At 41.5% G+C, this 17,930-nt stretch overlaps 1 protein-coding gene across 7 annotated transcripts in view; it reads left to right on the plus strand.

Moving 5' to 3' along the window:
• TANC2 (tetratricopeptide repeat, ankyrin repeat and coiled-coil containing 2) overlaps positions 1 to 17,930 on the plus strand; it is a 333,029-nt gene that overhangs the window by 305,028 nt on the left and 10,071 nt on the right. For 5 of the 7 annotated variants that reach the window (XM_045299320.1, XM_045299323.1, XM_045299324.1 and 2 more), the window contains 6 exons: positions 301 to 424; positions 12,687 to 12,862; positions 13,179 to 13,311; positions 13,869 to 13,898; positions 14,739 to 14,830; positions 16,810 to 16,956. In XM_045299320.1, the coding sequence (XP_045155255.1) occupies positions 301 to 424; positions 12,687 to 12,862; positions 13,179 to 13,311; positions 13,869 to 13,898; positions 14,739 to 14,830; positions 16,810 to 16,956 (702 nt within the window). The remainder of the gene's footprint in view (positions 1 to 300; positions 425 to 12,686; positions 12,863 to 13,178; positions 13,312 to 13,868; positions 13,899 to 14,738; positions 14,831 to 16,809; positions 16,957 to 17,930) is intronic. The other 2 variants (XM_045299321.1, XM_004707264.2) reach the window with 1 other exon arrangement.

Here is a 17,930-nt window from a genome sequence, read left to right on the forward strand (position 1 = left end):
TTAATGTTGGACTTGTGGGCTTGGGCAGCATTGGGTTGGGATGTTTTCATGATGCACCTTTTCTTTACATAAAACTCTCTCTCATACATGAGTCGCTGTGGATTTGTTTCTCCAAAGTACCCAGACTAATACACTGGTACAATGCAGGTACTCGTTGTGGGTTCTTGCAATAGGAAGCTACACGTAGAGATAACTTATCTGCACAGCAGCAGGTGTTCACACCATATGGGAAATAGCATGCATATGTCTTCTCAGTAGCCTTTCTTAGACTGATTAGTCTCTGTTTCCCTTTACTTTCAGATTGTTGATCTTTTACTTACCCATGGAGCTGATGTCAACATGGCAGACAAACAGGGCCGTACTCCTTTAATGATGGCTGCTTCTGAAGGCCACCTAGGAACTGTGGACTTTCTACTTGCACAAGGTCAGTCCTGAGAAGCCAAAACTGGGTTGTCAGAGGCCCATAATAGATAGCCTCATGATTTATAGTGCTGGATTCCAGGAGATGTTAAAAACACCTATTATGAATTCAGTGATTAGGAGATGAAAGCTCTCACGCAACTTCTTCCAAGCAGGCTAACTCTTCTCACCCTGACATTCTATATAGTCTATGGCTTGAGGAAGTTTTTTGCACTCTCATCAAATTCGCATAGTTCAAAGTCTTTAATTCAAATCAGTAATCTCAAACGTGGGGTTTTTTAGTATTCATTTCAATAAATATTCATCTTCCAGGAATTGTATTTGGGTCTTGTTTTTGTTTTCTATCCTAACATCAAAATATTTATCAAAAAACATTTATTAAAATTAACATCTATCTTGTATTCAAAGAAGACAAATGGAAGATAAGTCAGTTGTTGGCAGTGGAACCCTATTTGAGGAATCAGGATATAATTATTATAAAAATGGGTTTTTTTGCATTTTCCAACATCTAAAAATATTTTTATTCAATAGGAAATCTTAAAGTAGTTTGTAATTACACTAGTATCATAAAGCATTTTAGGCTCTTAATAATTTCTATGACCTCAATAACCTTTGAAAAACAGTGGTGTGTGATGGTGTAATACAGTGTAACAATTGTACATGTACCTAACAGCAGACTCTCAAAATATATGACGCACAAACACTGGAAGAACTGAAGGTAAAAATATAGACAATTCTGTAATACAGACTTCAATATCCCACTTTCAACATCTGCTCATTAGCAGATCATCTAGAGAAAAAAGAACAATAAGGAAATAGAGGATTTGCACAACACTATAAACCAACTAGACCCAATAGACTTATTTTGAACACTACCCAATAATGGCACAATACATGTGCACATGAATTGACATGTGTGAGGTCACAAACAAGTTTCAGTAAATATAAAAAAGACTGCAGTATAAAAAATGTCTTCTTTGACCACAATAGAATGAAAGTAGAATAAAAGAAGGAACTGAGAAATACATTAAAATGTGGAAATTAAACAACACTCTAGGGGGCTACAGGGGAAAACAAAAAAACACTATTTTAAACAATCATTGGTCAAGGAGGAAATCAAGAGAGAAATCAGAAAATGCTAAGAATAACAATGAAAGTATAACATACCAAAATGTATGGAATGCGGCAAAAGCAATACCTCATAGGGAAACTTACCTTGGTAAATATCTCCCATTTGAAAACAAGAAAAGACTTCCAATAAGATAAGCTGGCAGACTAGATGGATACTATCAGATCCTTTACAACTAAGACACACACAAAAAAATAAAACAGATACAGCTGATAATTCTGGAACCCTGAGCTTCAGAGGAAGAATAGAGAAGCAATACCAACTAGTTGAAGATGCTGAGTAAAAGCAGTGAGTGAGGAAACAGAGCGGTTGAATTCTCAGCTAGCCTAACCGTACAGCCATTTTGAACTTTTACAAGCAGCATTCAACTGGGTCAGTGACCTGATAATCAACTCTGCTTGCCCAGGACCACACAAGTGCCCATACCAGTTGCTGGTGACCAGAAAGGTGTAATTCCTTTGACATTCTATATAGTCTATGGCTTGAGGAAGTTGTTTGCACTCTCATCAAATTCACATAGTTCAAAGTCTAATTCAGATCAGTAATCTCAAACGTGGGGTTGTTTTAGTGTTCATTTCAATAAATATTCATCTTCCAGGTCCTGGTGACCAGAAGCTGGCCAGCCCCCACTCTAACCACCTGGCAACTGTTGACTCCTCTACCACCCCCTTGTGCAGCCCCTGCTCTTCGTGAGGCCAGGGTATACCCTCGTAGATCAAGCACCAAGTGCACTCTACTCCTGAATCTGGAGGTGTGTACTTTCCACACCTCAGGCCAGCAGAATATGCAGTGTGTTCCCAGCTACCCCTGGGCGGACAGGTACTCCTTCTGAACTAGATGCTCTGTCCCTAACTAGCTTCTGGACACATAAGAATTCCTCTCAGAAACAGACACTGTTTCCCAGCCACCCACTGAACCAATATGAATTCCTTCTGGGATCAGTTGACCTGAACCTCCTTGATCTAGAAGACAGGCTGTAACACTAGAGAACTGATGGAGAAGAGTCAGCACCAGTAGCGTGAGATAGGGAGGTGGACTTCCCAGCCTATGGAGTAAGAAAACAGAGTGCCATCAGGCAGGAGGCTTACTTACAGAGTAGGGTGGCTCCAAGCACTAATTGGAAGAGCTAGATTTGCTGACCCACAATGCTAGAACCAAGCACCTTCAAGCTAATACCACTGGCAAAACAGGGTACCCTTTGGCCACTTATTAGCAGCACTAAAGGAACTGTGTCAGTCTGGGTAGACTAGAAAAACAAATTCATAGACACTCATATGTATGAGCGTCAAGAGATATAAGATGTAAGAGACAACTTTATATCAAGGAATAATTGTACATTAAAAATACATCCCCCCCAAAAAAAAAATACAGCCCTTTGGGCTCAAGTAGAAAGAAAATGTTTTGACAATGGTGATGGCAACATGTATACAAATGTGCTTGACACAATGGAAGTATGGATTGTGATAAGAGCTGTACAAGCTCCCAATAAAATTATTTTTTTTTTAAATACAGCCCAGTCCAGGTCAAGTCCATATATCCAATACCAATCTATCAATTCCTCTTCATACTCACACAACACATGCAATGCCTCTGAATACAGGAAAATCACAGATTAGTGACTGTAAAGTCTTGTGGATCCAGTGGCGGTAGAAGCATCTTAGTGCTGATGTGGGTCTCTATGTGGCTCTTCCAGCTCTGGGCTGCATCAGTATAACTCCATCAGGCTCATTGTTAGTAATGTCTTGCAGGGAGTGAGTGTGCATCCTGCCTTCAGCAAGCTATGTATCTCCTTAGTGCCTCCAAATGAAGTTTTCAAGCGCAACCTGATTGACAGACTAAACTCCACCCCTTCACTCTTAAGTCTCAAATTGACCAAAGATTATGTAACTAACAAAGACCACCCCTTGTCAATTTGGCACTCACAAAACTCTTTAGCCATAATTAATTTTCAAACAAAAATAATAAAATCATATCTTTACCATAGGATAAAACTAAAATGTATACAATTCAAAAACCTGCCGTGCTCATTTAAATATAACATTCTATAAGTGAACAAAATTAAAATATAGTTATGTAAACACCTATATCTTAACCCTATAATCTTATTAATATATTTCCCCACCTATGAAAGTTTGTAAGCCAGCCACTTAATGCCTTTATCCCCCCAATTTTGGGTATCCAATTTCTATTCTGCCCACTTACATCAACCCAGTGCTCTGAAAAGACAATCATATTATTTGACAGGAAGAATCTTCATTCCAGTTAGAACCTTGTGAAGTCTGCATCCATAAGCAAAGTTAAATCAGGACAGGCCATCCATAAATTTAGCAGCAATATACACCAGTTCACAGTCTCAAAAACCTTCTCTTCATCTGGTCGGGTTCTGGTCAACCTAATGGGCCTCACCAGGGTGTCCATCTGTCGCCTTGCCTTTAGACCATGAATTCGTCACAGGTTTTCAGCAAGCCTAGCCCTCTTGTGCTAAGTCATGAACTTCAGACCAGTCAACCCCCTCACGTCTTCTCCTCTAGTCCCTGAAAACTAGGTCCACGGGTATCAGTGGCCAGACTCAACCCATCTCTTTATTGCTGTATTTCTCTCACTTTCACTCAAGAGGTGGATCCAGGTGGTCACCTAGCAAACATTTCAGCCTGCCCACAGGCTCTCTTTAATGTTCAGTCCTAGAGAGGAGTTTTCTTCATGTTTCCAGATTTTTTCCAGCTTCTGACAAAAACCACTAGGTACAAGATTCAAAAAGCCATAGTTCCTTTTTCTTCAATCTGTCAACAGTCCCCTAGGCAAGTCTCTTGGAATGCAAATGTCCTGAGTACTCCCAGAGCAATGAGTGGGGCTTATCTTCTCAGAGCCTTCTTTGCAGACATGCCCTAACCCATTTAAAGATTCAAATATTAATGGCTGAAGGCAAGGCTTCCAAACTCTATTTTCGTACTTCCCAATAGTAATTTATATTCATCATTATATTAATAACAATAAGCAGAAATCAGTATAAACAAAGTAGAATCAGATCCTAAACTCAATTCTTAAAACATTTGAGTTCATTCCTTATCTATCTATCTTAATCCTTATCTAAACTATTCTTTTGATACAAAATATGGGATCAGATATCTGACTGCATTGCCTCAAGCTCGGGTCAGGCCTTTGGTCAGCTATTTTGACCTCAGTCAGCCATTTTCTTTAACCAGCATGGTCTCTGAGAAATTCAAGGGGCGATTTCTACCCCTGAGCTCAAAATATACATGAACAACATTCATTGTTGCCATTTCACACAGGAATTACCAAAGACTACACCAGTGAAAAGAATCCAATGGAGAGACGGTCGTAGGATGCCTAGTGGGGCTTACTCAAGGGCAGTGTAGCAGTGAGGAATTACTAAACCTGATTGAAAGCCGAACATGATGGTGGGACAAGAGGAAAGTAAAAGGAAATAGAGGAAAGAACTAGGAGGCAAAGTACATTTATAGAGGTCTAAATATAGGCAGGTACATATATAAACATATATATATATATAAAACAAAAGGGGAATAGAACTATGTACTCATATCTATATGTTAAGAATTAAGGTTGCAGATGGACATTGGGCCTCGACTCAAGCACTGCCTCAACCCAAGAACACTTTGTTCTAATAATCCAGCATTCTGTGATGCTCATCTTCCCAACATGATCGCTGAAGACAAAATGGTGGTGCATGAGCAAATGTGAAAAAAGCTGATGGTGCCCGCCTATCAAAAAATACAGTGTCTGGGGTCTTAAAAGCTTGAAGATAAACAAGTGGCCATCTAGTTGAGAAGCAACAAAGCCCATATGGAAGAAGCACACCAGCCGTGTAATCATGAGGTGTCAGTGGGATCAGGTATCAGGCATCTAAGACCTAAAACAAAATCCTACCCAATTTGAATGTTGGGGGGGTGGGGGAAGCATGGAGTAGAGACCCAGTGCCCATCGATAGACAATTGGACATCCCTTACAGAGGGGTCACAGGGAAGAGACGAGCCAGTCAGGGTGCAGTATAGCACCGATGAAACACACAACTTTCCTCTAGTTCTTTGGTGCTTCCTTCCCCCCACTACCATGACCTCAATCCTACCTTACAAATCTGATTAGACCAGAACATGCATACTGCTACAGATAAGAACCCACAACACAGATAATCCAGGATAGATAAACCCCTCAGGGCCAACAATGAGACTAGAGATTCCAGAAGGATTAGGGAAGGGTGGGAGGAGAAAGGGGGAATTGATCACAAGGATCAACTAGAACCCCCTCCCAGGGGGACAAACAACAGAAACGTGGGTGAGGGGTGACGGAGGATGATATAAGATATGAAAATAATAATCTATAATTTATCAAGGGTTTGTGAGAGAGGGCGGGCAAGGGAGGGAGGGGGAAAAAATGAGCTGATATCAGGCTCAAGTGGGAAGAGAATGCTTTGAAAATGATGATGGCACCATACGTGCAAATGTGCTTGACACAGTGGATGAGTGTTTGGACTGTGATAAGACATGTAAGAGCCCCCAATAAAAGTATTTAATTTAAAAAAATCCAAACTTTAACTTTTCGTGTTCTATCCAGAAAACAACCCAGTAAGCCACATGGACATATTTGAGCTCTGGCTAACCAATGAAGAAAAACTACCATGAGGTGAAGGTCAAACAAGCGTCCACTCTCCATCTCTATGACTCGTTTCTCTAGTGCCCCACAAGATACCATAATGTGTTAGTCTGGGTAGACTAGAGAAACAGATTCATAGACACTCATAGAGAGAACTTTATATCAGAGTAATAGTGCATTAAGAATACATCCCAGCCCAGTCCAGGTCAAGTCCATAAGTCTGATATTAGCCTATATGTCCGATACCAGTCTATAAATTCTTCTTCAGACTCACACGACACATGCAGTGCCTCCAAATACAAGAAGATCACAGGCCAGTGGGTGGAAAGTCTTAAAGATCTGGTGGTGGTAGAATCATCTCAGCGCTGGGGTGGGTCTCCTTGTGGCTCTTCCAGCTCTGGGCTCTGGCTGCATCAGGAGCTTTATAATATTTCCCAAGCAAGGCAGAGCCTAGTGGGCCACATGATTAAGAGACCAAAGACCAGAGAGAAGTGTGCTTGTGGGCATAGCTAAGAAAAGGCCCTCCTGGTGGGGGAAAAAGCAGTATTCTGAGCATTTTGGATCTTAAATGGTAACCTGTTAACTTCCTTTGTGTTCTCCATAATTGTGAGTATGTTCTGGGAGTTGGATGACGATTACAGTACATTATAGAGCCCAGCAGAGAAGTAGAGAGGACTGTGGGAAGGCCAGTTTATGTCAGATTGATCAGAAAGTTTGAAGAATAGAGGCATGTTTGGCCTCTGCCTTATAGGAATTGGCCTTGAGTGGATGTTGAGTTTGACTCTTCTTCCCCTTAAAAAGTCTGAGGAAGCCAGACAGGGTCACCACACCATTTTTCTAATACTCAGTAGAAAAGAACTGAGAGTTTTTCCCTAAAAATCATTGGTAAGACAAGGGTGCCCACTGTCACTACTGCTATTCAACATTGTACTGGGAAATTCCTAGCCTGAGAAATTAGATAAGGAAAAGATTCATATCAGGAAGGAAAAAGTAAAATTATCCCTTTCTGTAGATGATATACTATATGAAGGGCCTTCAATATGTTTATGGAAAGTTGAATTAAAATATAATTTTTCATGAACTTTTAAAGCCCCCTCATAGATAGAAAATCCCAAATAATCCACATAAAAATTTACTACAACTACATTAATTCAGCAGTAACATGTAAAAATCAGTTGGATTTTTACACATCAACAATAATCAATCTGAAAAGAAAATTAAGAAAACAAATTGCATTGACAATACCATTTAAGTAGATAAAATAGGAACTTGTGCACTGAAAATTGTAAACTATTGCTAAAGACCTAAATAAACGGAAAGAAGTCCATGCTCATGGATTGGAAGGCCTAATATTGTTTTTGTTTTGTTTTTTAAGTTATTTTTTTAATCATTTTATTAGGGGCTCATACAACTCTTATCACAATCCATACATGCATCAATTGTGTAAAGCGCATTTGTACATTCATTGCCCTCATCATTCTCAAAACATTTCCTCTCCACTTAAACCCCCCGCATTAGGTCCTCATTTTTCCCCTCCCTCCCCGCTCCCCCTTCTCTCATGAGCCCTTGATAATTTATAAATTGTTATTTTGTCATATCTTGTCCTGTCCGACATCTCCCTTCACCCACTTTTCAGTTGTCCGTCCTCCAGGGAGGAGGTCACATTTAATTCCTTGTAATCGGTTCCCTCTTTCCTACCCACTCTCCCTCTACCCTCCCAGTATCGCCACTCACTCCACTGGCCCTGTAGGGATCTCCGCCCTGGATTCCCTGTATTTCCAGTTCCTATCTGTATCAGTGTACATCCTCTGTTCTAGCCAGACTTGCAAGGTAGAATTCGTGTCATGATAGTGGGAGCGGGGAGGAAACATTTGGTCTAATATTGTTAACATGTTAAAACTACCCAAGTAGAGTCGATGCAAATTTTATGAGTCTTCTTTGTAAATATTTTAAAAGCCAATTTTCATATTAATAAAAAATTATGAGAGATGACAAATAACCAAAGCAGTCTTCAAAAAGAAGAATAAAATAAGAAGATTCACAGTTCCCAATTCCAAAGGAATAGGAAGCCATTGTAACAGCAGTCAAACAGTCCAATGCTGGTATAAAGATAGAACAGTAAAATAGAATAAATGGGCAGTTGATTTTTGGCAAGGGATTCCTAGCCATTCCAAGAGGGAAGGTTTTGTTGCTAGGTGCCAACAAGTTGGTTCACAGGGGACCCTATACACAACAGAGCAAAACACCACCTGATCCTGCAGCAGCTTCACAATTGTTCTGACGTTTGAGTGATTGTTGCAGCTACTGTGTTAGTCCATCTTGGTCCAGTACCTTCCTCTTTTTCACTGCCCCTCGGCTTTACCTAGCATAATAGCATTTTCCAGGGACTGATCTCTCCTGACTATGTCCCAAGTGTGTAAGACAAAGTCTCATCATTCTTGACTCTAAGGAACATTCTGGCTGTACTTCTTCTAGGAGAGATGTGTTTGTTCTTTTGGCTGTCCATGGCATTTTCAGTATTCTTTTGGGATATTAGTCTCTTTGGGAAAGTTTACTCTCTTGAATAAAATGGTGTTGAGATAACTAGATCTCCACATGCAAAAGAAAATTTAACTCAAAATGGATCAACAATCTAAATGTGTAAACTAACTTTATTAAAACTCCTAGAACAAAATATAGGATAAGCATTCGGTACCTAACTTTCAACAGTGGATTCTTATATATATAAAACACCAAAAGTACAAGCAAAAAAAGATTAAATAAATTAGACTTTATCAAAATTTGTGTGTGTGTACATTAAAAGACGTTAATCCAAAAAATAAAGACAACCTACAGAATTGGAGAAACTATTTGGGAACTGTATATCTGATAAGGACTTGATATTTCGAATAAATAAAGAACTCCTACATTTTAACAGCAGAAAGAAAAGCAACCCAATGAAAATGCGCAAAGGAATTCAATAGACATTTCAACAAAGGAAGAATCTGAAAACATACTTACTGTCGTTAGTCGCAAGGGGACTGCAAAACAAAATGACAGTGATCTCCCACCCCGACCCTACTAGAATGGCTTTTATCCAAAAAATGGAGAACAGCATTGTTGACAATGGTGTGGAGAAACTGGAATCCTCATCCGTTGCTCATGGGATTGTTAAATGGTGCAATGTCTGTGAAAAGTTAAGCCAGCAAAAATGTTTTCCCAGCAATTCTACTTAGATTTTTGCCCTGAAAGACAGCAGAGAATTCAGCAGATGGATATATAACAGTGTTCACTGTGACATTATTCACAATAGCCAAAAGGTGGACACAACCCAAGGGTCCATCAGCAACAGATGAGTGGATATGCAGAATACAATGGAATATTATCCATCCACAAAATGGAATACAGTTTTGGTAAATACCACAACATGAATGAACTTGGGAAACATTATACTGAGTGAAATAAACCAGACCTTAAAGACAAAGATCCTATGATCCCATATATATGAGATATATAGAATAGACACCAAGTTTATTAGTGGTTACTAGAGACAGGTGAACGGAAAGAAAGTTAAATTATTGCTTAAGGGATATGGAATTTGTTAAGAAAAATGTAAAAAATTGGGAACTGATAATGGTAAGGGTTGTACGACATGATGAATCTAATTAACATCACTGAATTATACACATAAAATGGTTAAAATAGCAAATGTTTTATATATATTTTATCACCATAAAGAAATTTCAAAAGTAAAGTATTGAAGTAAATATATACTTGTTAGCTATTATTGGGGGAAAAGTTTCAATTACCCTGGCATAGAGTGAATAGTAGAGTTGATGAAGGAATTATAAAGGGGCAGGAGATCGGTTAGGAAGCCACTGTAGTGGAGGAGAAGAGCAGTAATGAGGGCCTGATTAAAGGGCAGTAGTTGTCAGAATAGCACAAAAAGGCTAAGTTCAAGATACTTTTTAATATTAGACTTATTAAGTAAAGGAAATAAGGAATTGAATATAACTGCAACATTTTAAGATGGATGTTTGTGAGAACAGCATAGTGTTCCTATTAACTGAATGCGGAAGAAGAGAGAGACGAACGATTATACATTGACTTTTTGAAGTGTTAACCATTCTATGGGCTTATTTCATGTATGTCTCTCTTTTTTTGTATATCTCTTTTTAATTTCTTAATTTCCAATTTCCAATTTCCTTATGTTTGGAAAATCATTTAATCTCTAATATGCATCTGAAACTTTACCATTTTCTTATCCAGGATATTTATAGGTGTGGGTCTGAAAAACCTTGGATTCTGACCCATGTTCACATTCATTCCATCTTAGATTCAATGTTTTGATTGCAAACAAGACCATTATGAAGAGATAGCCTAACCCATAAGTAACTTTCATAAGCATTGAGTAATGGTGTCTCCTTACCCTTTATCATGCTAAGGAAAGTCAGACTACTTATCTGAGCTCTAGGGATACAGAGGTCATACTGGGCCAGATAACTGCTAAGTAAAACCTCAATGTGGCTGTGACAGATCCTAAGCTTGATCAAAACAAGTGAATGAGCCTTACAGATGAAACTGGAAGTACTGAAGGGAAGCAAATGCAGACTTTAAAAAATGTTCAGAAAATTACCAAAACTCACTGCCATTGATTCAGCTCTGCCTCATAGGGATCTTATAGGACAGAACTGCGCCTGTGAGTTTCTGAGACGAACTCTACAGAAATAGGAAGCTTTCTTTCTCCCTCAGAGAGACTGGTGGTTTCAAGCTGCTGACCTTTCAGTTAGCAGCCCAACGTGTAACCACTGTGCCACAAGCGAAGATGGGGTTATCAAAGAAGGGTGCCTACCTTAAGTAAGCTCTAAACAGGAGTACATTTCCCTTCTTTCTAAGGAGGCGTAAGCAGCCAAGTCATATCATCAGTGGTAAACATGGACAGAGCTCTTATTCTCTGAGACGCTCTCAAAGAGTTTATGCTATGATAAACAGAAGACTTAGAATCAGTTCAGAAAACATTTCATGTGAATTTTTTACATGAAAGTGTATAGTGTGTGGTAAACAAGCCGCCATCTAGCTCAGAAGCAACAAAGCCCACATGAAGAAGCACACCAGCCTGTGCGATCACGAGGTGTCGAGGGGATCTGTTATTAGGCATCATCAGAACAAAAAATCATATCACTCTGTGCTCACCTCCATGATACAATCGCTGAAGACAAATGGGTACATAAGCAAATGTGGCAAAGAAAGCTGATGGTGCCCGGCTATCAAAAGATAAAGCGTCTGGGGTCTTAAAGGCTTGAAGGTAAACAAGCAGCCATTAGCTCAGAAACAACAAAGCCCACATGGAAGAAGCACACCAGCCAGTGCGATCACGTGGTATCGAAGGGATCAGGTATCAGGTATCATCAGAACAAAAAATCTTACCATAGTGAATGGGGGCCTGGAGTGCGGAGTGGAGACCCAAAGCCCATTTGTAGGCCACTGGAGAGCCCCGTACAGAGGGGCCACGGGGAGGAGATGAGCCAGTCAGGGTGTGATGTAGCAACGATGAAAATTACAACTTTCCTCTAGTTCCTAAATGCTTCCTCCCTACTATCATGATCCCAATTCTACCTTGCAAGTCTGGCTAGACCAGAGGATGTATGCTGGTACAGATAGGAACTGGAAACACAGGGAATCCAGGACAGATGATCCCTTCAGGACCAGTGGTGTGAGTGGTGATACTGGGAGAGTGGAGGGAAGGTGGGTTGTAAAGGGGGAACTGTTTAAAAGGATCTACATGTGACCTCCTCCCTGGGGGGACGAACAACAGAAAAGTGAGTAAAGGGAGACGTCAGACAGGGCAAGATATGACAAAATAATAATTTATAAATTATCAAGGGTTCATGAGGGAGGGGCCAGCGAGGAGGGAGGGGGAAAATGAGGACCTGATGCCAGGGGCTTAAGTGGAGGGCAAATGTTTAGAGAATGATTAGGGCAATAAATGTACAAATGCGCTTTACACAACTGATGTATGGATGGATTGTGATAAGAATTGTATGAGCCCCTAATAAAATGATTTAAAAATAAAAGGAAAGAAAAGATTTTTTTTAAAGTGTAATCACTGCCATTGTGTCAATGCCGACTCACAGTGACCCTATACAACAGGGTAGAACTGCCTCTGTCGGGAGCAGTATGCTCAAAAGTGAAGATAGAGGACTATTTATTGTAGATTCTGAAGGCAGTGAGCACATCCATCTCAAAGTGGTAGAAGGCGCAAGTGCAGGACAATAATAAAACTTAAGGATAGAGAGGAAAATTGGGGCTAGACCTTGAGCACCCAGTAAAGCATCTGTACTCTGTTCTTTGACAGCTTGTAGGATCAGTCTTGTTTGTTTTTTTTCCTGAAGTTTTTTTGAAATACGATTCACATTCCAGGATCAGTCTTAAAATGTTAGTGGCCCAGAATCAAAAAAGCATTCTTCAACAGTACTAGCTTGCCCTCCTGCTATGAGCATTCGTGTTTTTTCCTCCCTTGCTCTCCTAGGTGCCTCCATTGCTCTAATGGACAAGGAAGGACTTACAGCCCTCAGCTGGGCTTGTCTGAAGGGTCATCTCTCAGTCGTGCGCTCTCTAGTGGATAATGGAGCTGCCACAGACCATGCGGACAAAAATGGCCGCACCCCCCTGGATCTGGCAGCTTTCTATGGCGATGCAGAGGTGGTAAGTGTCTTTAAATAAACCTCAGGGTTGTTCAGGGCTAGGGAAGGTTGGTTCCCTTTCCATAATATTATCAGGAGTTGAGGGTAGCATTGTGGTGTGAAGAAGCCTGATAATACAGGTTACAAGTCTGTACCAGCTAGAAGACAGAGCTATCCAAAACACATTGAAGACCAAGAGTATAGCTGCAGCCTGGAATACCATGGCTCCACAATCTGGTTCAGAACAGCAGTTGAATAAAGAAAGGGTGGGCAGTACCTGGAACCCCCAGGACAGTTGTAGCACCAGTGCTAACTGCTTTGCTTGATCCCTGTCGTAGGTCCAGTTCCTGGTGGATCACGGGGCCATGATTGAGCATGTTGACTACAGTGGAATGCGCCCTCTGGATAGGGCAGTGGGGTGCCGGAACACTTCTGTTGTTGTCACCCTTCTAAAGAAAGGAGCCAAGATAGGTAGGAGAAAAGAAGAAGGTGCTGGCCATCTGCGCCCAGGGGCCAGATTGGTCCAAGGGGCTGGCTGCCCTGGGTGTTTGGTGTGAATGTATATAGTTTCCCTCTGTCCTGGCCCAATTAGTGCCCAACGAACAGCACAGCTTTTGGCCCAGAGAAAGTCCATCTGAGCCATGATTCGCAACATCGTATCCAGAGTCACACGGCGTACTGCCATGCCCCCAAGTAGCCTTAGCAAGGAGGCCGCTCTGACCTTAGCACATCTTAGTGCTCAGGCCTCTCCCCCAGCCCGAGCCTGTAAGCATCCTGGATCCCTGCGCTGCCTTAGCCTTCGCTTTCCCTTGCTCTGTATGTGCTTCAGACTCTAAAGCCCCTGCTACTGCTGTCCCAGCCGCTCCCCAGTCCCACAGACCCGTAGTCAAGGGTTGGCTGATATGCTGGCTTTTTTGCTGCCTGCCTCTCACTGCTGCTTTTTCCTTCTTTTTTTTTTTTTTTTTTCACCTTCATCCATTTTTTTTCCCCGCTTTCCTACAACTTTTTGTTTTCTCCTTTCTTTGAAGGTTGTCAGACGTTACCGAGTCGCCCACGAGGTATATTCACTGCTGTCAGCATCAGGCGTGGTCTGATGGCTTGGTCAGCTTTGCCTTCTCCTCTTTGATTTAGCCTGCATGAGTTCCCCACACCTCTAACCTTTTAATTTACTTCACCTTAAAAGAAGACTTTTTTTAATGACTGTTGTAGAGAATAACTTGAACTTTTGATAACTAACCCTGAAAAGCTTAGTTTGTAACTAATTCAGGTATCTATAAACTAATCAATATAAACCTTTTCTTTCCCTTTGTGGGTAAAGTAGCCCTCAGTAATGTTGACATGTTTCCAAGTCACGTGACACTCCAATTGTGCTCCTGGTTCAACATGAATCCTGGAGAGTCGTGCTTGATGCTTATAAGGGAACCTTTAGTCTGTAACGGTTTCCCTTTTGCAAAGCACATACTTCAAAACTAAGAAGCAAAACAGCTGGGGGTAGGTGGGTGAGGTTGAGTCCAAGATTCTAAAGTAATTTTTTTGTATTTTCAGAATCTCTTGGTGACATTTCAGATGAGCTCCTTCCCTCAATTTTCTCAGTAAAAGAACTTTAAACTACACAGTGGCCAGCCCATATGCAACATGCAGGCTTTGCTGCCCTCCTGTGGTGCAAGCTAGACAGTTCAGATATTCTTATTTTAAGGTGAATGAATACAAACCAAATGCAGCTTCTTGGCAAAGGGAGTCACTGAGATACTCCCAGACCTAAAAGATGAAGAAGAAATTATTGTGGAACAAGTTGTTCTCTCAGCAGAAATTCCCCCAGGATGTTTTTTTTCACCTAGCTTCCTATCACCTTTACATTGTATGAGTTTTTTACCCATCATGCATCCTGTACACTACAGGTCCAGCCACATGGGCGATGGCCACCTCCAAACCAGACATCATGATCATCCTGTTGAGCAAGCTGATGGAAGAGGGGGACATGTTCTATAAGGTGAGGGGTGGGAGAAACAAAGTTCCCTCACAACAGCCACCGTGTACCAACATCGTGACAATTTGCAAAGGGAGGGTGCCCTGCCTCAGGGTGTCATGGGCTGGTGCTCCTGAGAACTTAGTTTTACTTGTTCACTGATGGGCAGCTTATGATGTCATTTTGTATGGGATCTGGAACAATAGGACAAATAAAATTTAAATTCATAAGTTATTTCTCGTCCGTAGAAAAGAGACATTGATCTTAGCTTTAGTATTAATACACAGAGATCTTTAAACCTTTAATAAGAATAGTAGTAGTTTATCAGCATCCTGTGTAAGATAAGGAAACTGTGAAGCAAATAGAATGATAAGGTTTGCTTGAAGTCACTTACTGACAACAAAAAACAGAGTACTTTGGAATTCACAGTTCAAACCGAAGGCTCTGCCCACGGATACAAACCAACTCCCATGACTTGTACGAAGTCCCTTATGATTCGTGCTTTCCAAAGGTGAATACACACCTAACCCAGCTTCTTGGCTGTGGGCATCGCTGAACTGAAAGATGAGGAACGTGTGATTGAGTGCATTGTTCCCCCACTGGAGCAAGCGTGTGCAAAGTTTCTGAGAGCAGGATTAGAAATCTAGGACTTTTAGACTTTCAGGAAACCTGAGCCCTGACCCAACCATGATTTCACCTGACTTCTGTGAAGAGCCTCGTCACTCGAATTATCAGTGCTATTCTAGATTTCAGTGTGGCATTGCTTTAAAGAATGAGCCTGGTTACTAACATAATTCTGGTACTTTATCTGGCACATAGATCTTTTCATGAGAGTAGTCAGAGATCATTCTGTTCCCACCCAAGATTTCTCCCTTGGAAGACTCCACATCTCTCTAGTGAAAAAGTGCGGAGGCCTGTGGGATTGCAGCTAGACAGAAAGGAATAAAGCTGATAAAGATGAGCTAAAGGGTTGGAGATGCTTCCTGTCTCTTTATGGACTTATAAGTTTTCAGATACAAAAAGAAAAGATGTTATGACCCTGGTGGCCGGTCTCTAAGTTGGTCATAGATTTGCTGTCTTGGAAAATCCCTTCTACAAAATCAGATGGAATCAGATTCCAAACTAGATTCTACTCCATTACCTTCCCACCAAGTCTTATTATTTGAATTTTCAAAATGGGGAAAAGGGATTACTATTATTGTATCCCTTGAGATTAGGAAAGCAGCAGCTAGACTGTCTGAGACTCTCAGCGGGTAGGCTCTTCCTTTTTCTGGAAAGGAATGGCCTCTTCTAGAGGGCTGGCAAGGTAGAACATCAAACAGAACAAGAGAGCTCTCCTGTCAAAGAAGAAATTAAGAGAGTAATAGCTTTCGAGTGCTTGGAACTCAGAAATGTGATGTATCCCAGGGAGGTCAATTCAAAAATAGCTCCTTTGAAATGAACTAGACCGGTCCCTTTAGAATCCAGTTGGGAAGCTGAGCTCAAGGCCTCTCATTAGCCACGGCTTTGTTGTTCTGGGTGGTATCCTGGGTCCCCCTCAGCATTGCCTTTCCTCCCAGGTGAGTTTCCTACAGAAAAGGCTGGGCCCTCCTCTGTCACCATCGGGGCCAGAGCTGCTCCTTAGGCTGGTGTTGGGGAGGGCTGACTAACCCCATGAGAAGGAGCCCAGGTGGCACCGGAGATAAGTTCACAGTTGCTAACCAGAGTGGCAGTGGTTCAGACCCGCTGACCACTCCATGAGAAAGATGTACAGTCTGCTTCCTTAGAGACGTGCAGCCTGGGGGCCCAGTGGACAGTTCTACTCTGTTCTTTGGGTTGCTTTGAGTTGAAATCAACTCAGCGGCAGTAGCTTTGGTTATTTGGTGGTTTTGGGGTTTTTTTTGGTTATTTGGTTATTTTAACCCTTCGTGATAACTGCTGAGGAGAGAAAGGGAGTTGGGACCAAACTTCCTCCACTGCTCAGCAGACCAATAGTGTGTTTTGCCATCTTGTGCCCTCATTAGAAAGGTAAAGTAAAGGAAGCTGCCCAGCGCTACCAGTACGCTCTGAAGAAGTTCCCTAGAGAAGGGTTTGGTGAGGACTTGAAAACCTTCCGGGAACTAAAGGTGTCTCTCCTCCTCAACCTCTCTCGATGTCGCAGGAAAATGAACGTAAGTCCCTCTCCTCCCAACTCTTACCTGCAGCCATGGAAGTTGACAGTCCATGTCATTTAGTGGCCGTGGCCAGACCCCTGCAATCCTTCTGTACCCCATTTGGAACTTGGTTGTCCTTCACAGAGCACTGACATTTGCAATTTGAAAAAAATTAAGTCTAAGTTCAATTTGTTATCTCAAATATTTTTAAAAGTTAACACTGGAAGTACTTCGTAGCTTTCTGAATTTTCATAATTCCCGTTGAAAATGATTGGAATGTCATCATCCCCTCAAGTCAGTTTTCTGGTCTTTTGGGAAATGTGAGAGCAGGGGTCATAAGGATTCCAGCGTCAGTTCTATCTGAATTTTAACCATCCCCTTCCTTTCTAGCGGAGCTGTGGCAGCAGTGTGGAATAAGCATTGGGCTGCCCACTGCAAGGTTAGCAGTTCAAGCCCACCAGCCACTCCTCAGGAGAACAATGAGACTCTGCTCGCATAAAGATGTACAGTTTCTGAAGCCCTGTGTAGTGTCACCCTGTGTTGACATCCACTTGCTTTGAGGGGTATTCCTTTCTAGTGGACTCCCTAGTCTTTTTAAGAAAAGAAGAATTTGGACCATGGACTTCAGAGTTTAATAAGTAAAGCTAGTCATAAACTTTTCACATCTTTTCTTATCTCTTTATCCCAGCATGCCATGTCCCTTCTTGTCCTGAAGGGAATCGTAGAACTCTCCCTGGTCCTGTATTACCTCCCAAGTGGTCCTTGATCCTTCTTGCCTGCCTTGTAGACACCAGTCTCTGATGCCCTCAGCCACCGCTTCCCTGACATGCAAACACAGTGCTTACATAGGGGACTAGACAAGATCGTTTCTCAAATCTCGATGACATCCCCCAACCTGAGGTCTCACAGTTCCTCGGGAGATAGAAATGATCCAAGGCAAACAAGAGTGTTGGTCAATAAAGAATTCAGTGATACAGAGGCAATATTTGAAC

The sequence above is a fragment of the Echinops telfairi genome, unplaced genomic scaffold, assembly GCF_000313985.2.
Source record: "Echinops telfairi isolate 266 unplaced genomic scaffold, ASM31398v2 ScPeMD7_7458;HRSCAF=8496, whole genome shotgun sequence".
In the NCBI taxonomy this organism is placed as follows: domain Eukaryota; kingdom Metazoa; phylum Chordata; class Mammalia; order Afrosoricida; family Tenrecidae; genus Echinops; species Echinops telfairi.